Here is a 15051-nt window from a genome sequence, read left to right as displayed (position 1 = left end):
AGCAGTTTTGAAACATAGAAATTTCTTTGTGTGCATGTGTGAGATTGGCTTAATTTGCTTCTGTTGATTTTACTTTTATTTACCTGTTAAAATCCCAGTTGCGCAATTTATTCAATAATCTGCAGTTAAATATAATTTACACTAAGGAATTACTAGGAAATAGTTTGCCTATTTGCTGGGGTTAAGAAAATTTAACATTCCCCTTCCGGCATTGATTGTTCAGAACTATTTATGGTAACAGTACAATTGAATTTCAACCAGAATGTGCAAGGAATTTTCCATGCCTGCACTTTTCAATCAGCAAATTCATCATGCCAATTCTATGATACACATACCAAGTGGTATTGTTTGTTCAAGAAAACCTAATTACTTTTAAGAAATGATTAGTTTATTTAAAAATTTCACAGATGGTTTCTGTTTTGGACTCATAACTTATAAGTGTGTCACTGCTACAAGTGTTTATTGGGCCACTTATAAGGTCAATTTACCTGATAAATGTGTTACCATGTAAATGGCCTTCAGCAACAATCAATTATGCCCTTTCAGATCCAAAATGTTGATATATCCAATTTTCAGACAAATTATTTGATGGTTTCTTACTTTTGTAGGAGGTACTAAGTTCTAACTTCTAAGTTCAGCTCCTTATGACCACAAACTTCAAATAACATACTGTTAACATTTATAGTTTACGATTCCAACCAAAGGCACCTGTTTGTTTGTATGTCAATCTCATCTTTCTAATGCATTTCAATTTTTAAACTTTTCAATTGAAAATTCCTAGAGACTTCTGCCCATTGTAGGATCTTTATGGCCATATTCAATCTCAGAACTATCATATTGTTGTTGTTTCTGCAAGGACGCTACGATGCTTTCAATGAATGAATTACCATAAGACCTTGGTTGTTTAAAGATTAACAGTTGGCTAACTTCAACTGTGCATCCCAATATACTCATAGACAATTGAAAATTTTATTTTGGGATTGTAACAACATATGTGAGAAATATAATAACTTTGGTTGTTTTCATCTCCAAGCTTCGAAATTTCTTTAAAAAAAGAAATAACCTAGATCTTTCTGTTTTGGATCTACGTCTTGAATGTAAATGATCAAAAAGTTATTTATGGCAAGCCTTAACTACTCCACTTACTTTCTGAAGCCAAATTTTAAAGATATTTCAGATCTAAAATTAATACAGGCTGAAGTGCTTAAATCAATGCCAAAGAGGGTGAAATTTGTTATTCAATGCATTCGTCTTTATAAACCACGAGTATGTAATGTCCCCAATTTTTGGATTGCCTTGTGGTGAGATTAGGAGAGATTTCTAGAGCCTATGTCAGCCAGGTCACAGAAGCAAGACTTTATTGGTGGGACCATAGGGTTTTGAGAAATTTTATGGAGCCGACTAGGATCGCTTGCCATATTTCACCATCAGGATCAGTGCCACACTGTTCGTTCTTCGTTCCGTTGCATTCCGACGATTTATGTAAAACAAAGTTATTAACAGGGATATTTTTATTATTTACGCTAAAGATATTGTTTCTGGTTGATTACTTGCAAAAACACCTTACTGTAATAGCTCGTTGGAATTGGGGCGAAAAGATCTATAGGGCAAGATGATGAAAAGGGCTTTGGGTGGACGGTGTGACCATAGAGGCGGATTAAGCATTTTCCGAGGTTGAAAGTGGCTTTAATTAGTTAATAAATGTCACTTTATTAAATAAGATAGGAAAAGTGATTTTATTATTCTAATGGATAGAAAAGGTAAAAAGGGTGGCAAAAGAGTCGAGTCATAAAAAAGGAAATGAGGGGGTCTCTCCTCATTCTAGCATTTTGCCATTTGAAAAAAAAAAAAATCTTAGAGAGCTTGTTAAAATTGGCAACTAGGGCCAAATTCTACCTTAGGACAGCTCATATGATGGAGATGATTATTGCATTGGATTCCTCTTTTCAAGAGGTCCAATTTTGATATAAAGATCATCTCATTCTGACAAGCAACAGTGGAATTTTGAATTTACTCTTTCTCATGCACAAATTGTCAAGGTCGGCCTCAATTAAATGTAGGCTCAAGAAGCCCAATACGAATTGTATAAATAGGAGTGACCTCTCCACTCATTTGGACATCATAAATCTCTCTCTCCTCTCTTGATTGGTTTGTACAACTTGGGCAGCCTCTCTCTCTCTTCTTCGCATGTGTGGCAAGAGGCCGTAAATTTCAGGACGAGGACAAGCCGAAATTTTAGAGAATCAGACTTGCGTTGACGATCGTTGACCAAGTTTGACTTCGGTTTTCAAGGCTGAAATTCATTTTTCCTAGGCCGAGTTGTTGGGCACAGATACCGAGGTGTTTTGGGCAGGTTGACTTCAAATTTGACCGCATAAATTACAATAGTGTTTATCTCTCCTTTGACTGGGTTTGACTGAACTGTTTTGGGCTGACTTTGACTCTCCTTGAAGGCCGCATTGGACTGTTGTTGACCGAGTTGCTTGGAGGACATTTTGTTGCTGATTTGACCAACGTTGACTTTCTAGTTAGGAATGCAGTTGACCGTTGTTGACCATTGATTTTGACAGTGTTGTTTTGACTATGTATTGAGCAAGTGAATCTGATCTATGTACTCTCTCTATCTGCTAAACTATTGAATAATAAGAAGAAGATTTGATCATAGGGTTTTCCCCATATTGGGATTTTTCCCTAGCATCCGCCAAATCTTGTGTCCTCTTGTCTTGGCTTGTCTTTTGCACATGATTTTATGTTCTATCTGCATTTACCATCAATGTGTTTAAGTTAATGTGATTGCTACTGGAAATTGGAAATTGTCATTGGGCTGATAAGGAACATTGAAGTAAATTGTGTTAAAGCGTAGAACATACCATTGTTATCTAAAATTAACAGAGCTCTTGGAGAAGAGTTTAGGGTTTTGGAGACCCTATATTTGGTTGTTAGTTTCAGTGTTGAAACTTGAAACCATACACCCTAGCTAGATTGGGAGTGAGATCACTCAGATTTCGCCATTGTGCTTCAACAGAGAACAAGATTCAAGGAAGATAAATGAGGTAATTGTGTTGTCAGTTAGTTAAATTTGGCAACTAGGGCCAACTTCAACCTTAGGACAGCTCATATGATGGAGATCATTACATTGGATTCCTCTTTCCGAGAGGTACAATTTTGATATAAAGATCATCTCATTCTAACAAGCAGAAATGGAATTTTGAATTTATTCTCTCTCATGGACAAATTGTCAAGGTCGGCCTCAGTCAAATGTAGACTCATGAAGCCCAATGAATGTGTCTCCTCACCCTCAATGAATTGTATAAATAGGAGTGACCCTTCTCTCATTTGGACATCACTCATCTCATCACATCATCTTCTCTCTCCTCTCTTGATTGGTTCGTACACTTGGAGGCTCTCTCTTCTTCGCACGTGTGGATGGAAGGCAGATTTCTGGACTGGTTTTGGAGGTCGAAATTTCTGTGATTAGGGCAGCGTTGACTTGGGCACTTTGACCATGCGTTGACTTCTATTCTGAGGCAGAATTTCAATCTTTTAAGGCCGCATTCTTTAGCACAAAATTCAAAGTGATTGGGGACTGATTGACCGTGTTGACTGTAGTGTTGACTTTCTAGGTTGACAGCAGAAATTACAGCAAGATTTGTTTGGGTTTACCAAGTTGTTTTGGGTTGACTTTGACCCTCTTTGGAGGCCACATTTTTGTGTTGTTGACCGAGCTGATTAGAGGATAATTTGGGGAAGCTTTGACCATCATTGACTTTTTGGTTAGGGTTGCATTGGCTGTTGATTTCGCAGATCTGTTTTGGGCTTGTATTTATCATATTTGTACCCTCTCTCTCTCTCTCTCTGTTGAACTATTGAAGAATAATAAGAAGATTTGATCAAAGGGTTTCCCCACATTGGGGTTTGTCCTTGGCATCCGCCACATCTTGTGTCCTCTTGTCTTGGCTTGTCTTCTACATATGATTTTATGTTCTATCTGCATTTACTGTCAATGTTTATAAGTTAATGTGATTGCTACTGGATATAATTGGAAATTGTCATTGGGCTGCTAAAGGAACATTGAAGTAAATTGTGCTTAAGCATAGAACATACCATTGTTATCTAAAATTAACATGGAATCAGAGCTCAGGTGAAGACAAAGCCCAAGAAAGAGTGAAGCAAAGCAACCTCTTGGACAAGGACTTGGAACTAGTCCCAATGACGGCTACATCTTTCTTCAAATCCGAGGATAAGCTTAAGGACAATCTGACTATCATGCATGGAAAATGACTTTGGATTTAAAATTAGAAGAAAATGATGCCATGGACTATGTCAAAGGAAGAACAGCAGAGCCTCCTTCAAATGCATCCGCTACTGCACAAACAAAGTACAAGAAAGGTGAGGTAAAAGCTAAGAAGATTATTGTTGATTCCATTCATAAGCCTTTGGTTGCCTATATTTCTAATTTGGAAACATCCAAGGAGATGTATGAAAAGTTGGTTGGGATGTTCAAAGTAAACAACGTAAATCAAATTCTCTTTCTCAAGAACAAGCTGAAAGATATCAAGATGGATAGAGGAGAATCCATCTAATCCTACTTCATGAGGATTATCGAGATCAAGAATGATCTCCTATTTATTGGTGAAGTCAATAGTGACCGGGAGTTCTCTCTTATTGCACTTGGGGGCCTTACAAGAGATGGGGATGTGTTCAACACTACCATTCTCAACAATGACAAGATTCTGGGATTTGATGAACTATTGGCCAGATACACTCAAAAAAAAATAAGGATGATGGAAAGAGACAAGCCCTCAAATGCATTTACTGTCAACGTTTATAAATTAATGTGATTGCTACTAGATATAATTGGAAATTGTCATTGGGCTGCAAAAGGAACATTGAAGTAAATTGTGCTTAAGCATAGAACATACCATTGTTATCAAAAATAAACATGGAAGACAAAGCCCAAGCAAGAGTGAAGCAAAGCCCAAGCAAGAGTGAAGCAAAGCAATCACATGGACAAGGACTTGGAACTAGTCCCAATGACGACTACATCTTTCTTCAAATCCGAGGATAAGCTTAAGGACAAATCTGACTATCATGCATGGAAGATGACTTCGGATTTAAAATTAGAAGAAAATGATGCCATGGACTATGTCAAAGGAAGAATAGCAGAGCATCCTTCAAATGCATCCACTACTGCACAAACAATGTACAAAAAAAGTGAGGTAAAAGCCAAGAAGATTATTGTTGATTCCATTCATAAGCCTTTGGTTGCCTATATTTCTAATTTGGAAACATCTATTAGTGAAGTCATTGATGATCGAGAGTTCTCTCTTATTGCACTTGGGGGCCTTACAAGAGATTGGGATGTGTTCAACACTACCATTCTCAACAATGACAGGATTCTGGGATTTGATGAACTATTGGCCAGATACACTCAAGAAAAAATAAGGATGATGGAAAGAGACAAGCCCTCAAATGGAAACAATCCTACCGCCTTCTTCGCTCATTCTAAGAGAAGGAACAATGTTGGTCCAAGGAATCAAGGACAAGGGTTCAAGCCGAGGTTCAAAGAAGGAAGGAACAGAAAATGCTTCAATTGTAACAAGTTTGGCCACTTCGCTAGAGAGTGCCCTCACAAGAAGGATACTCCAAGAGATTATGACAACAATAACAACTTCAAAGGCAATGGCAATCAAAGGAACAATAGGTTCAATAACAAAGGAAAGAGGAATGCTCCAGCTACTCGAAATGGAAGTGATCGTCCTCCCAAGAAGTCGAGAAACCCCATGTATGATGAAATTAGTGTTGTAAAGCAAAAAGAATTTTATCTTATTTCTGCCCTCTCCACCGCCTTTCCTCCAGATACATTGGCCCATTGGTTGATTGATAGTGATGCCTCAAGGCACTTCACTGGGTACAAAGAAGCTCTCTCAAACTTGGTTGAAAAGAAGACAAATATGGAGATTATACTTGGGAAAATGCCACTTATCCCATGAAAGGAATTGGGACTATTACTCTTCACTTAAATCAAGGTCAAACTCTTCACTTGCAAGAAGTGCTATATGTACTTGATCTGAAAAAGAACTTGATTTCTATTTTTGCGATGGAAGACAAAGGTTTTAATGTGACATTCATTGATGGGAAGGTTTGTGTTTGGCAAAGGAACTCAAGAGATGCATTCACTCTTGGATTCAGGGTTGAAGGTCTCTATCAAGATGGAGGAAGTCCATTGGGAGCAATGACTTGTGATACTTCTCTTCAGTTTCAATTATGGCACCGAAGATTTGCTCACCTTCAATTCAAAGCCTTACCCAATGTAAGGAATATGGTCACAGGGATGCTCGAATTCAACTTAAATCATGAAGGTGTATGTCAGGGATGTGAAGCTAGAAAACATACAAGGGGACCATTCCTCTCGAGTGAAACTCAAACCACTGATATTCTTGAATTAGTCCATTATGATCTATCAGTTATGTTGCATGTGACATCTTTGGGTGGATAATTGTATTATGTTATTTTTGTGGATGACTTATCTCGCAAAACATGGATCTATTTCTTTTAGAAGGATGAAGTATTCAAATGGTTTCGCTCCTTCAAAACCTTGGTCGAGAATCAAACAGGGAAGAAGATCAAAATATTGAGGACCGAATATAAGTCAAATGAATTCAAAGACTATTGTAGAGACGCTGGCATTAGGAGGGAGACTACTACCGCATATACTTTTGAACAAAATGGTGTTGTCGGAAGGAAGAATCATACTATCATAGAAGCCACCCATGCTATGTTTCATGATCAAGGTCTTCCGTAGTTCTTATTGTGAGAAGCTGCCAACATCGTTGTGTATGTCCAAAACTGATGCCCACATCAAGCTTTGGACTTCAAGACACCCGAAGAAGTATTCACCGATAAGAAACCTAATGTTTCTCATTTTAAAATTTTTGGTTGTCCCATATACTTTCATGTGCCAAAAGAGAAAAGAAACAAACTAAATGCGTCTGGGGAGAAAGGAGCGTTTGTGGGCTACAGTGAAACTTCAAAGGCATATAGAATCTATGTGCTTGGTCAAAGGGAAGTGGAATTAAGTCATAATGTCACTTCGATGAAGATTCTGCTCTTAGAAAGATCCGAGATCTTCCTATTCCTAGGAAGGACAATGATGATGTTGATGCAGAAAAGCCGGATAAACTTTCGTTTGATGAACCGATGCCTGATGTTGAAGGTCTGATGGATCCCATTGATCCACCTCCTTGTGAGCCCTCTACTTCAAGGAAAAGGCTTTTGAGGCTCAAAGATACTCTTGAAGATGTCGAGAAACATATTGCACCGAGGGGGACATTTCGTGAAAGCAAGAAGCCAAATAAGTACCATGGGTACTTAGCTGCCATGAGTACCATTGTACAATCTGAACCTTGTACATTCAAAGAAGTCGTGAAGCAACAGGTTTGGAAGGATGCAATGAACGAGGAATGAGTCGATCATGAAGAATGATGTCTAGGATGTGGTTCCTAGACCCAAGGACAAGTCAGTGGCCACTTCGAAATGGCTCTACAAGATCAAACATGACGCTAATGGGAGTGCTGAGAAATTCAAGGCCAAATTTGTAGCTCAAGGCTTCTCTCAAAAGGAAGGAGTAGACTACGAAGAGATATTTTCCCCAGTTGTCCGACATACCACCATCCGTTGGATTATAACCCTTACCACCTGCCAAGGATGGAACCTACACCAGATGGATGTCAAGACTCAAAACTACCTTCTTGCATGGTTCACTTAAGGAGGAAGTGTATGTGGAACAACCCGAGGGGTTCGAGATTCAAGATCATGAGACACATGTATGCAGGTTGAAGAAAACCCTCTATGGGTTGAAGCAAGCCCTTAGGGCTTGGTATGAGAGGATCGATAGCTATCTATCTTATGAAGCTAGGATTTACAAAAAGCAATGCTGACCCAAACCTATACTTCAAGGTTGAAAAGGATAGACCTCTCATTCTGGTCATTTATGTGGATGATCTCTTTCTGACAGGTGATGAACTTCTCTTTCATCAATGCAAGAGGGAGTTGGCTTCCGAGTTCGAGATGAAGGACCTAGGACTGATGCATTATTTCCTAGGGTTGGAGGTCTGGCAAAAGCTAGGTGAGATGTGGGATGGTGGACTACAAGTCTGTGACTACTCCGATGAAACTCAACTTTAAGAAGCTATGTAAAAGTGCTACTGGGCCCCGACTGGTGAACCCTTATGAGTATCGTTAACTTGTGGGGGCATTGATGTTTTTGGTCAACTCCCATCTTGAAATATGCTTCGTTGTGAACACGTTGAGTCAATATATGGTCGAGCCTCATCACATTCATTGGATTGCTACCAAGAATCTCTTAAGATATCTTCGAGGCATAATCCACTATGGTCTAAGATACACTACCGGGAATTTGAGGCTAAATGCATATACAGATGTTGATTGGGCTGGCAGTGTGGTGGATCGTAAGACTATGTCTGGGTGTTGCTTCTCTTTGGGGTCTGCTTCTATATCTTGGATGAGCAGGAAGCAAAAATCGGTTGCACTAAGCACTGCCGAGGCCGAATACATTGCTGCGAGTATGGCCTATTGGGAAGCAGATTAGTTGAGGAAGCTCATCAGTGAGCTATTTGAGCATGCGCTAGCTACCACCGTGATCTTCTGCGACAACCAGAGTGGGATTCGTCTATCAGAGAACCCCATGTTCCACGACTGCTCCAAGCACATTGATATCTGGTACCACTTTATCCGGGATATGGTACAACGGGGAGCATTTAGGCTCCAACACATCAGGACGGATGAGTAGGTTGCAGACATTTTGACAAAGCCTTTAGGGAAGGTCAAATTCTTAACCTTCTGAGAGAGACTTGGATTCGTGGAACGACCCTCCTATGAGGGTCTCGTATGAGTTGGACACAGAGCTCTGAGAGATCTTGGGGGCATGGGGTACTTCTTGGAGCTAGCTATGAGCGACCATAAGGTGAGTGGTTCACCTTCCCCTAGTGGTGCGCTGGATACAAGGTGAGTTGTTCACCTTCCCCTACTCGGAGACATGAATGTAGGGTGAGTGGTTCACCTTCCCCTACGAGTGACATATGCATAGGATGAGTGGTTCACCTTCTCCTATGGCATATGAGCAAGATGAATGGTTCGCCTTGTCCAGCTGATGCCCTGGCACACATCCAACCCATAGAGTCTAGGACTCATGGGAAGTATGTCTCATCTGGCCAATGAGTTGGGCAAAGATGGTTAGGGACCATAGCACTACCGATGGACGCATCGTGTACTGTCGTACTGCCTATTACTAGGATGCATGGTCTTTAATAACTTGATCTGGGATCAAGGACTGACTTTAGTCAATGGAGAGTGGTATGATCTTATGACTCACTCTCAATCGCTTCTTCTTCATTATTTCTTCATGGTTCAACAGAGCAAAGCAATACAGGACAATGATGACAGGGATGGTACAAGATGACAAGTTGGTATCATGATGGATTGGCAGGTGGAATTCTCCCTAGTTGACAGGGAGTGATAAATTTGGCAACTAGGGCCAACTTCCACCTTAGGACAGCTCATGTGATGGAGATGATTACATTGGATTCCTCTTTCCGAGAGGTAAAATTTTGATATAAAGATCATCTCATTCTAACAAGCAGAAATAGAATTCGGCCCCAATGAAATCTAGTCTCATGAAGCCCAATGGATGTGTCTCCTCACCCTCAATGAATTGTATAAATAGGAGTGACCCTTCTCTCATTTGGACATCACTCATCTCATCACATTATCTTCTCTCTCCTGTCTTGATTGGTTCATACACTTGGAGGCTCTCTCTTCTTCGCACATGTGGATGGAAGGCAGATTTTTGGACTGGTTTTGGAGGCAGAATTTCAATCTTTTCAGGCCGCATTCTTTGGCATGAAATTCAAGGTGATTGGGGACTGTTTGACCATGTTGACTGCAGTGTTGACTTTTTGGTTTGACCACAAAAATTACAGCAAGGTTTGTTTGAGTTGACCGAGTTGTTTTGGGTTGACTTTGACCCTCTTTGGAGGCCGCATTTTTCTGCTGTTGACCGAGCTGATTAGAGGATGATTTGGGGCAGCTTTGACCACCATTGACTTTCTGGTTAGGGTTGCATTGACTGTTGATTTGGCAGATCTGTTTTGGGCTTGTATTTATGATATTTGTACTCTCTTTCTCTGCTGAACTATTGAAGAATAATAAGAAGATTTAATCAAAAGGTTGCACATTGGGGTTTGTCACTGGCATCCGCCACATCTTGTGTCCCCTTGTCTTGCCTTGTCTTCTACATATGATTTTATGTTCTATCTGCATTTACTGTTAATGTTTATAAGTTAATGTGATTGCTACTGGATATAATTGAAAATTGTCATTGCGCTGCTAAAGGAACATTGAAGTAAATTGTGCTTAATCATAAAACATACCATTGTTATCTAAAATTAACAAGATTTGATCAAAAGGTTTTCCCCACATTGGGGTTTTTCCCCGGCATCCGCCAAATCTTGTGTCCTCTTGTCTTGGCTTGTCTTTTGCACATGTTTTTATGTTCTATCTGCATTTACCATCAATGTGTTTAAGTTAATGTGGTTGCTACTGGAAATTGGAAATTGTCAGTTCGCTGATAAGGAACATTGAAGTAAATTGTGTTAAAGCATAAAACATAAGGGTTTTTCAAGACCCTATATCCGGTTGCTAGTTTCAGTGTTGAAACTTGAAACCATACACCCTAGCTAGATTGGGAGTGAGATCACTCAGATTTCGCCATTGTACTTCAACAGAGAACAAGATTCAAATGAGGTAAAAGTGTTGTCTGTTAGTTTTGTCTTCTAATATTGAGTTTTTCATATATCTTTGACAGGCTGGGAATACCCAAGAAGATTTTGAGGTTTCAAGCCCAAATGTGAACCAGAAGAAGGAAAGGTGCACTGTTAAAGAGATTGTGGATCATTGTTGAGGTGGCTGAGTTTATCTCTGCTAAGAGGTCAAGTTCCTTTCTGCTGAGAGTGGTAGAATCAGTTTCCCAAAGGACCGAGTTCCCTTCAGACTACTGCTGGCCAAGTTTCTCATTTTCTGGGTCAAAGTTTTCAGAGAAAACGGGTCGAGTTCCCTTTAACCAAGCTGCTGGTCAAGTGTCTCTTTGTGGGTCAAGTTCTACTAATTTCTGGAGGTTGAGTTTCCTTCCTTCTTGGCTGGACGTGTGCTCCTCAAGTGACAGAGTCTGCTGTTGGAGGGATATCGTTGTTTGGTCCTAAGCTATTGGTAGAAAAAGGGGGAAGCGAACTCCATTGCATCTAGTTGGGAGCGTGGCATCAAAGGCAGCATACAGACCTCACACATGGACGAGTCTCTCTTGCTGGAAAAGTCCACGAACTTCCTCATTACCGCTGTACAAGTGAACTGTGTAATATTAGTGGTATCTCCTTGCTGGTATTATGTAATTTGAAGGCTGAATACATGTCATAGCTCCAGCTGAAGGTTATTTCGCCTTGCTGGTGACATTCTGGTACTATACAGTCATTCTATCGTCTAATATGCACTGGTATTTCGAACCTCAGAAATCATACTATTGCTGGACTGTATACTTTCAGTGGTGCGTGCGCTTTTAAATTTAATGCAATATTCTGAGTGGGTATCTTATGACTGACTGATATAAATGAGTACTTTTGGGGCTGAATCATTTCTGGGCACAATATATGTTTCATGCTTGTGATTTAAATACTCTACGCTGTTCCTATGGTCATTGTATAACTGTGTTCAAGTAAATGGCAAGAAAAAATACACCTACAGCAATGCATCTATAAGCTGTTTGACAAAACATCTCACTGAAAAACTCAACAAAACTCAGAAATTACAGTGGGTTTATTGAGCCATTTCCAAGAGGAAATAATACAAAATGAATTAGGGCATCTTTATTTCCTGTCTATGAATGCCTGTTATAGGTTAAAAAATTAAAATTTGTAAGCCTTTGTTGATGCTACTATCAGACAGAATGGTTCTCCTCTTGTCAATTATAAATTTTTAACAGACTGAGATTTCCGTCATTAACAGCCTAGCTTATGGTAACTTGTAAATGTTACTAATTTCAAGCACTAGGTACAACTGACGAACAAGTTTCTAATTTATTTTTCAACTTATCTTTTGTTTAGATGGCCTTGATTTAATCCCACCATGTTATAGTGATCCTAACTATTTTGTTGTATAATCTAGGATATCCATGAGTAGATTCCATGATTCCACAGCTGCAGTACTAGTGATTAGTTGGTCTCGAGTCTTGACTAAACCGACAATTGAGAGATCTATGTCGGTGTCCACCCTATTCAAATTAAATATGCAATCTACATGCACAAGTGGTGCCATCTCTGAAATGGCTTTATTTTCGTGATAGCTCATCTTTCTTTCCCGGGTTGATGTATTAACTTACCAATGAGCATCCTGCTTTCCCAAACAGAAGTCTATTTATATTGATCAAGTGTCATGTGACCTGATAGGAAACAGTTTAACTTTGTTCGAGACTTCTTTAGTTGTCAATGGCATTTGAAATTTGATTGATTCAATTCAAAAAGGAATTCTGTCTCACCCACCTCCAGAAAGTTATAGCAGAGCATCTCGTACGTTCTGTACAATGTAATAAGCATCAAAGCAACTTGTTGGACTGAATGATCATGTGAGTATTATGTATTAGATATTTTATAATTAGATGTCATTGTGGCACGATTAGCTCTAGTTCTCTCAATGGCAGTTATGAGGGGCATATTAATTCAATGAGTATAATCACCGCCTCTGTTTTACAAAGGGCATTTTCCTTATTTATGCAATTGATCAGTCCTCATGATATATATTTTATCGATCGAAACATATATTTCATGATATTATGACATGATTATCTCAGCTTCTTTCAATTGGTAGTTATGAGGGACACATTCATTCAGTGAGTACAATCACTGCCTCTGTTTCATAAGGGGCATTGCCTATCTTATTTATGCAAATGATCCCTCCTCGTGGCATATATTTATCGGTCGAAATAGGTGTCTTATTTTTTATGCATATTTTGTATAAGAAGGTAAATGATGTTACAGATAGCATAAATGAGGCCCCACGCACATTTTAAAGAAGGCTGGAAAATAGGATCGCCAACATCGGATCTGAAGGCCCATAAACTCTGGATAAGTTAGAGGCTCTTCTCTTATGAACCTAAGATCAAAATTGACTAGAGAACAATTAGCGAATAATAATGAAGTCGACTTGCATAACAACCCCGAATAATAATAAAGATCTCTTATGAACCTAATTATCAAAATTGACAGGAGAACAACTAGCGAATAATAATGAAGATGACTTGCATAATAACCCCGAACAATAATTGCATTACAACCCCAAATGACTTGCATAACCACCCCAAGCAACCTCAAAAGTTAATAATAGAAAAATCGTATACAACTGGAGTCAAACTAAGTGATTATCTTCTATATATAATATTTCATAATCTTTCAATACTTTGAAACAATTTCCTAGCAGACCAACTAGGTGACCCCTTACATTGACTAGAGAGACCACGCAGAGTCTTAACAGCCTGCCCTGCCACTGGCAGGATAACTGGGGCATCCGAACAGCACCCATTTCTTTAATGCCTTCTTCACAACAATATAAGCTCTAACTATAACATGACCAACAACAGCTCCCTTCAGTTACTAATAACAACTAAAATCACAAGTAGCCAAGCCAATAACAGAGACCCTAGATCATAATTCGTCAATACAAAAAACTTTGTAGTTCATTGTGATTGTTCTACAATTCGTCAATAGAAAAACCTTTGCAGTTCGCGATGATTGTTCTATTGTCAGTGAGATCTTCGTGATCTGAGTAAGAAATTTTGTGTTGAGTTTAATCTTAGAATAATTGTTTGTGAAAATGAATAAAGAAGCATCTGCGACTAGCTAACCTGCTTGCGGAACATAGGCGAATCGTCCAGCGTCCCCCAATACATGGTTGCTGAGCTCGACAGAACTTTTTAACGGGGAAATGCCCTTCAATCTCAACAGCACTTATTGAAATGCCTCAAAATTTAAGGGCATTGTTAGTCCTCGATGCCCTAAACACCAATCTCGCAGTGGAAGACCCGTGTCCCTGCAATGAGAGGAAACGCTGCGACTGTACTGCGGCCGATTCAGTGACTACAATCTCTAAAGCTTCGCTAAATGTCAGAGCGCCACATGTTAAAGGAGCCCGCGGCGTTTCCCCTTCTCGCAACCCTTCAGACCGGTCCACTCCAGACACGCAACCCACGTGTTCGCAAGATAGAAACGGCCCTTTCCATTTGGATTTTGTCTCAAATCAAAGGCGAGTCGTGGGCTTCATCATTTTGTTTTCGGACAACGATCGGCAGCCTTCAGCTGTATATAGATAAGCGTTCAGCAATCGCCGATTGTTCAAGCCGGGTGGTGATATTTTTCCCATCAGACAGTAGTTATGGTTTGATTTGTCAACGACCAGGGCTGCCAAGACTAGCTTAAGCATGTTCGCTGATTCTGTACATCGTTTGAACCTCGGACAGCATCATTGACTCATTCACTGGTCAGAGTGTTCATACCGCGAGTTTATTTGTGATTGGGTATTTTTCCCCATTTTAAGGATTGTAATAAATAAATAAATAAAAATAATCAATGTTTTAAGGTTAATGAACATCTTAATAATAATTGGCTAATTTATTAATAATAAACATGTTATATGGTTGATTTATTAATAATAAAGATGTTATCTGGTTGAATTATTAATAATAAACCTGTTATATTGTTGGGTGGGAAAGTAAACCATTATATAAAAATAAAAATAAAAAATTAATATTAATATTAACATTAACATTTATTATATATTTGTATATATGATTCATATGTATGTAGTTTTTAGTTAATTAATTATGATGTTATGTGTGAAGAAGAAGATAAACTTATAGCTTAAGTTTATATTTATAAAGAAGGTTTAGATCTAACTAATTGCTTAAAACAAAAAACTTAAATGTTTTGATAA

General features: G+C 39.0%; 1 protein-coding gene across 1 annotated transcript in view; it reads right to left on the bottom strand.

The window, feature by feature from the left end:
* LOC149233296 (ADP-ribosylation factor GTPase-activating protein AGD3-like) overlaps nucleotides 1-14595 on the bottom strand; it is a 234193-nt gene extending 219598 nt beyond the window's left edge. The window contains exon 1 of the mRNA XM_089379727.1: nucleotides 13967-14595. Within this exon, the coding sequence (XP_089235853.1) occupies nucleotides 13967-14011 (45 nt within the window). The 5' untranslated portion in view covers nucleotides 14012-14595. The remainder of the gene's footprint in view (nucleotides 1-13966) is intronic.
* Between the last annotated feature and the right edge of the window lie 456 nt (nucleotides 14596-15051).

This window comes from Pinus tabuliformis, chromosome J, assembly GCF_031772625.1.
Source record: "Pinus tabuliformis cultivar Carrire ecotype Pingquan chromosome J, CPIR1, whole genome shotgun sequence".
NCBI lineage: Eukaryota > Viridiplantae > Streptophyta > Pinopsida > Pinales > Pinaceae > Pinus > Pinus tabuliformis.
Note: the sequence above shows the minus strand (reverse complement) of the source record. Positions and strands in the feature narration are given on the sequence as shown.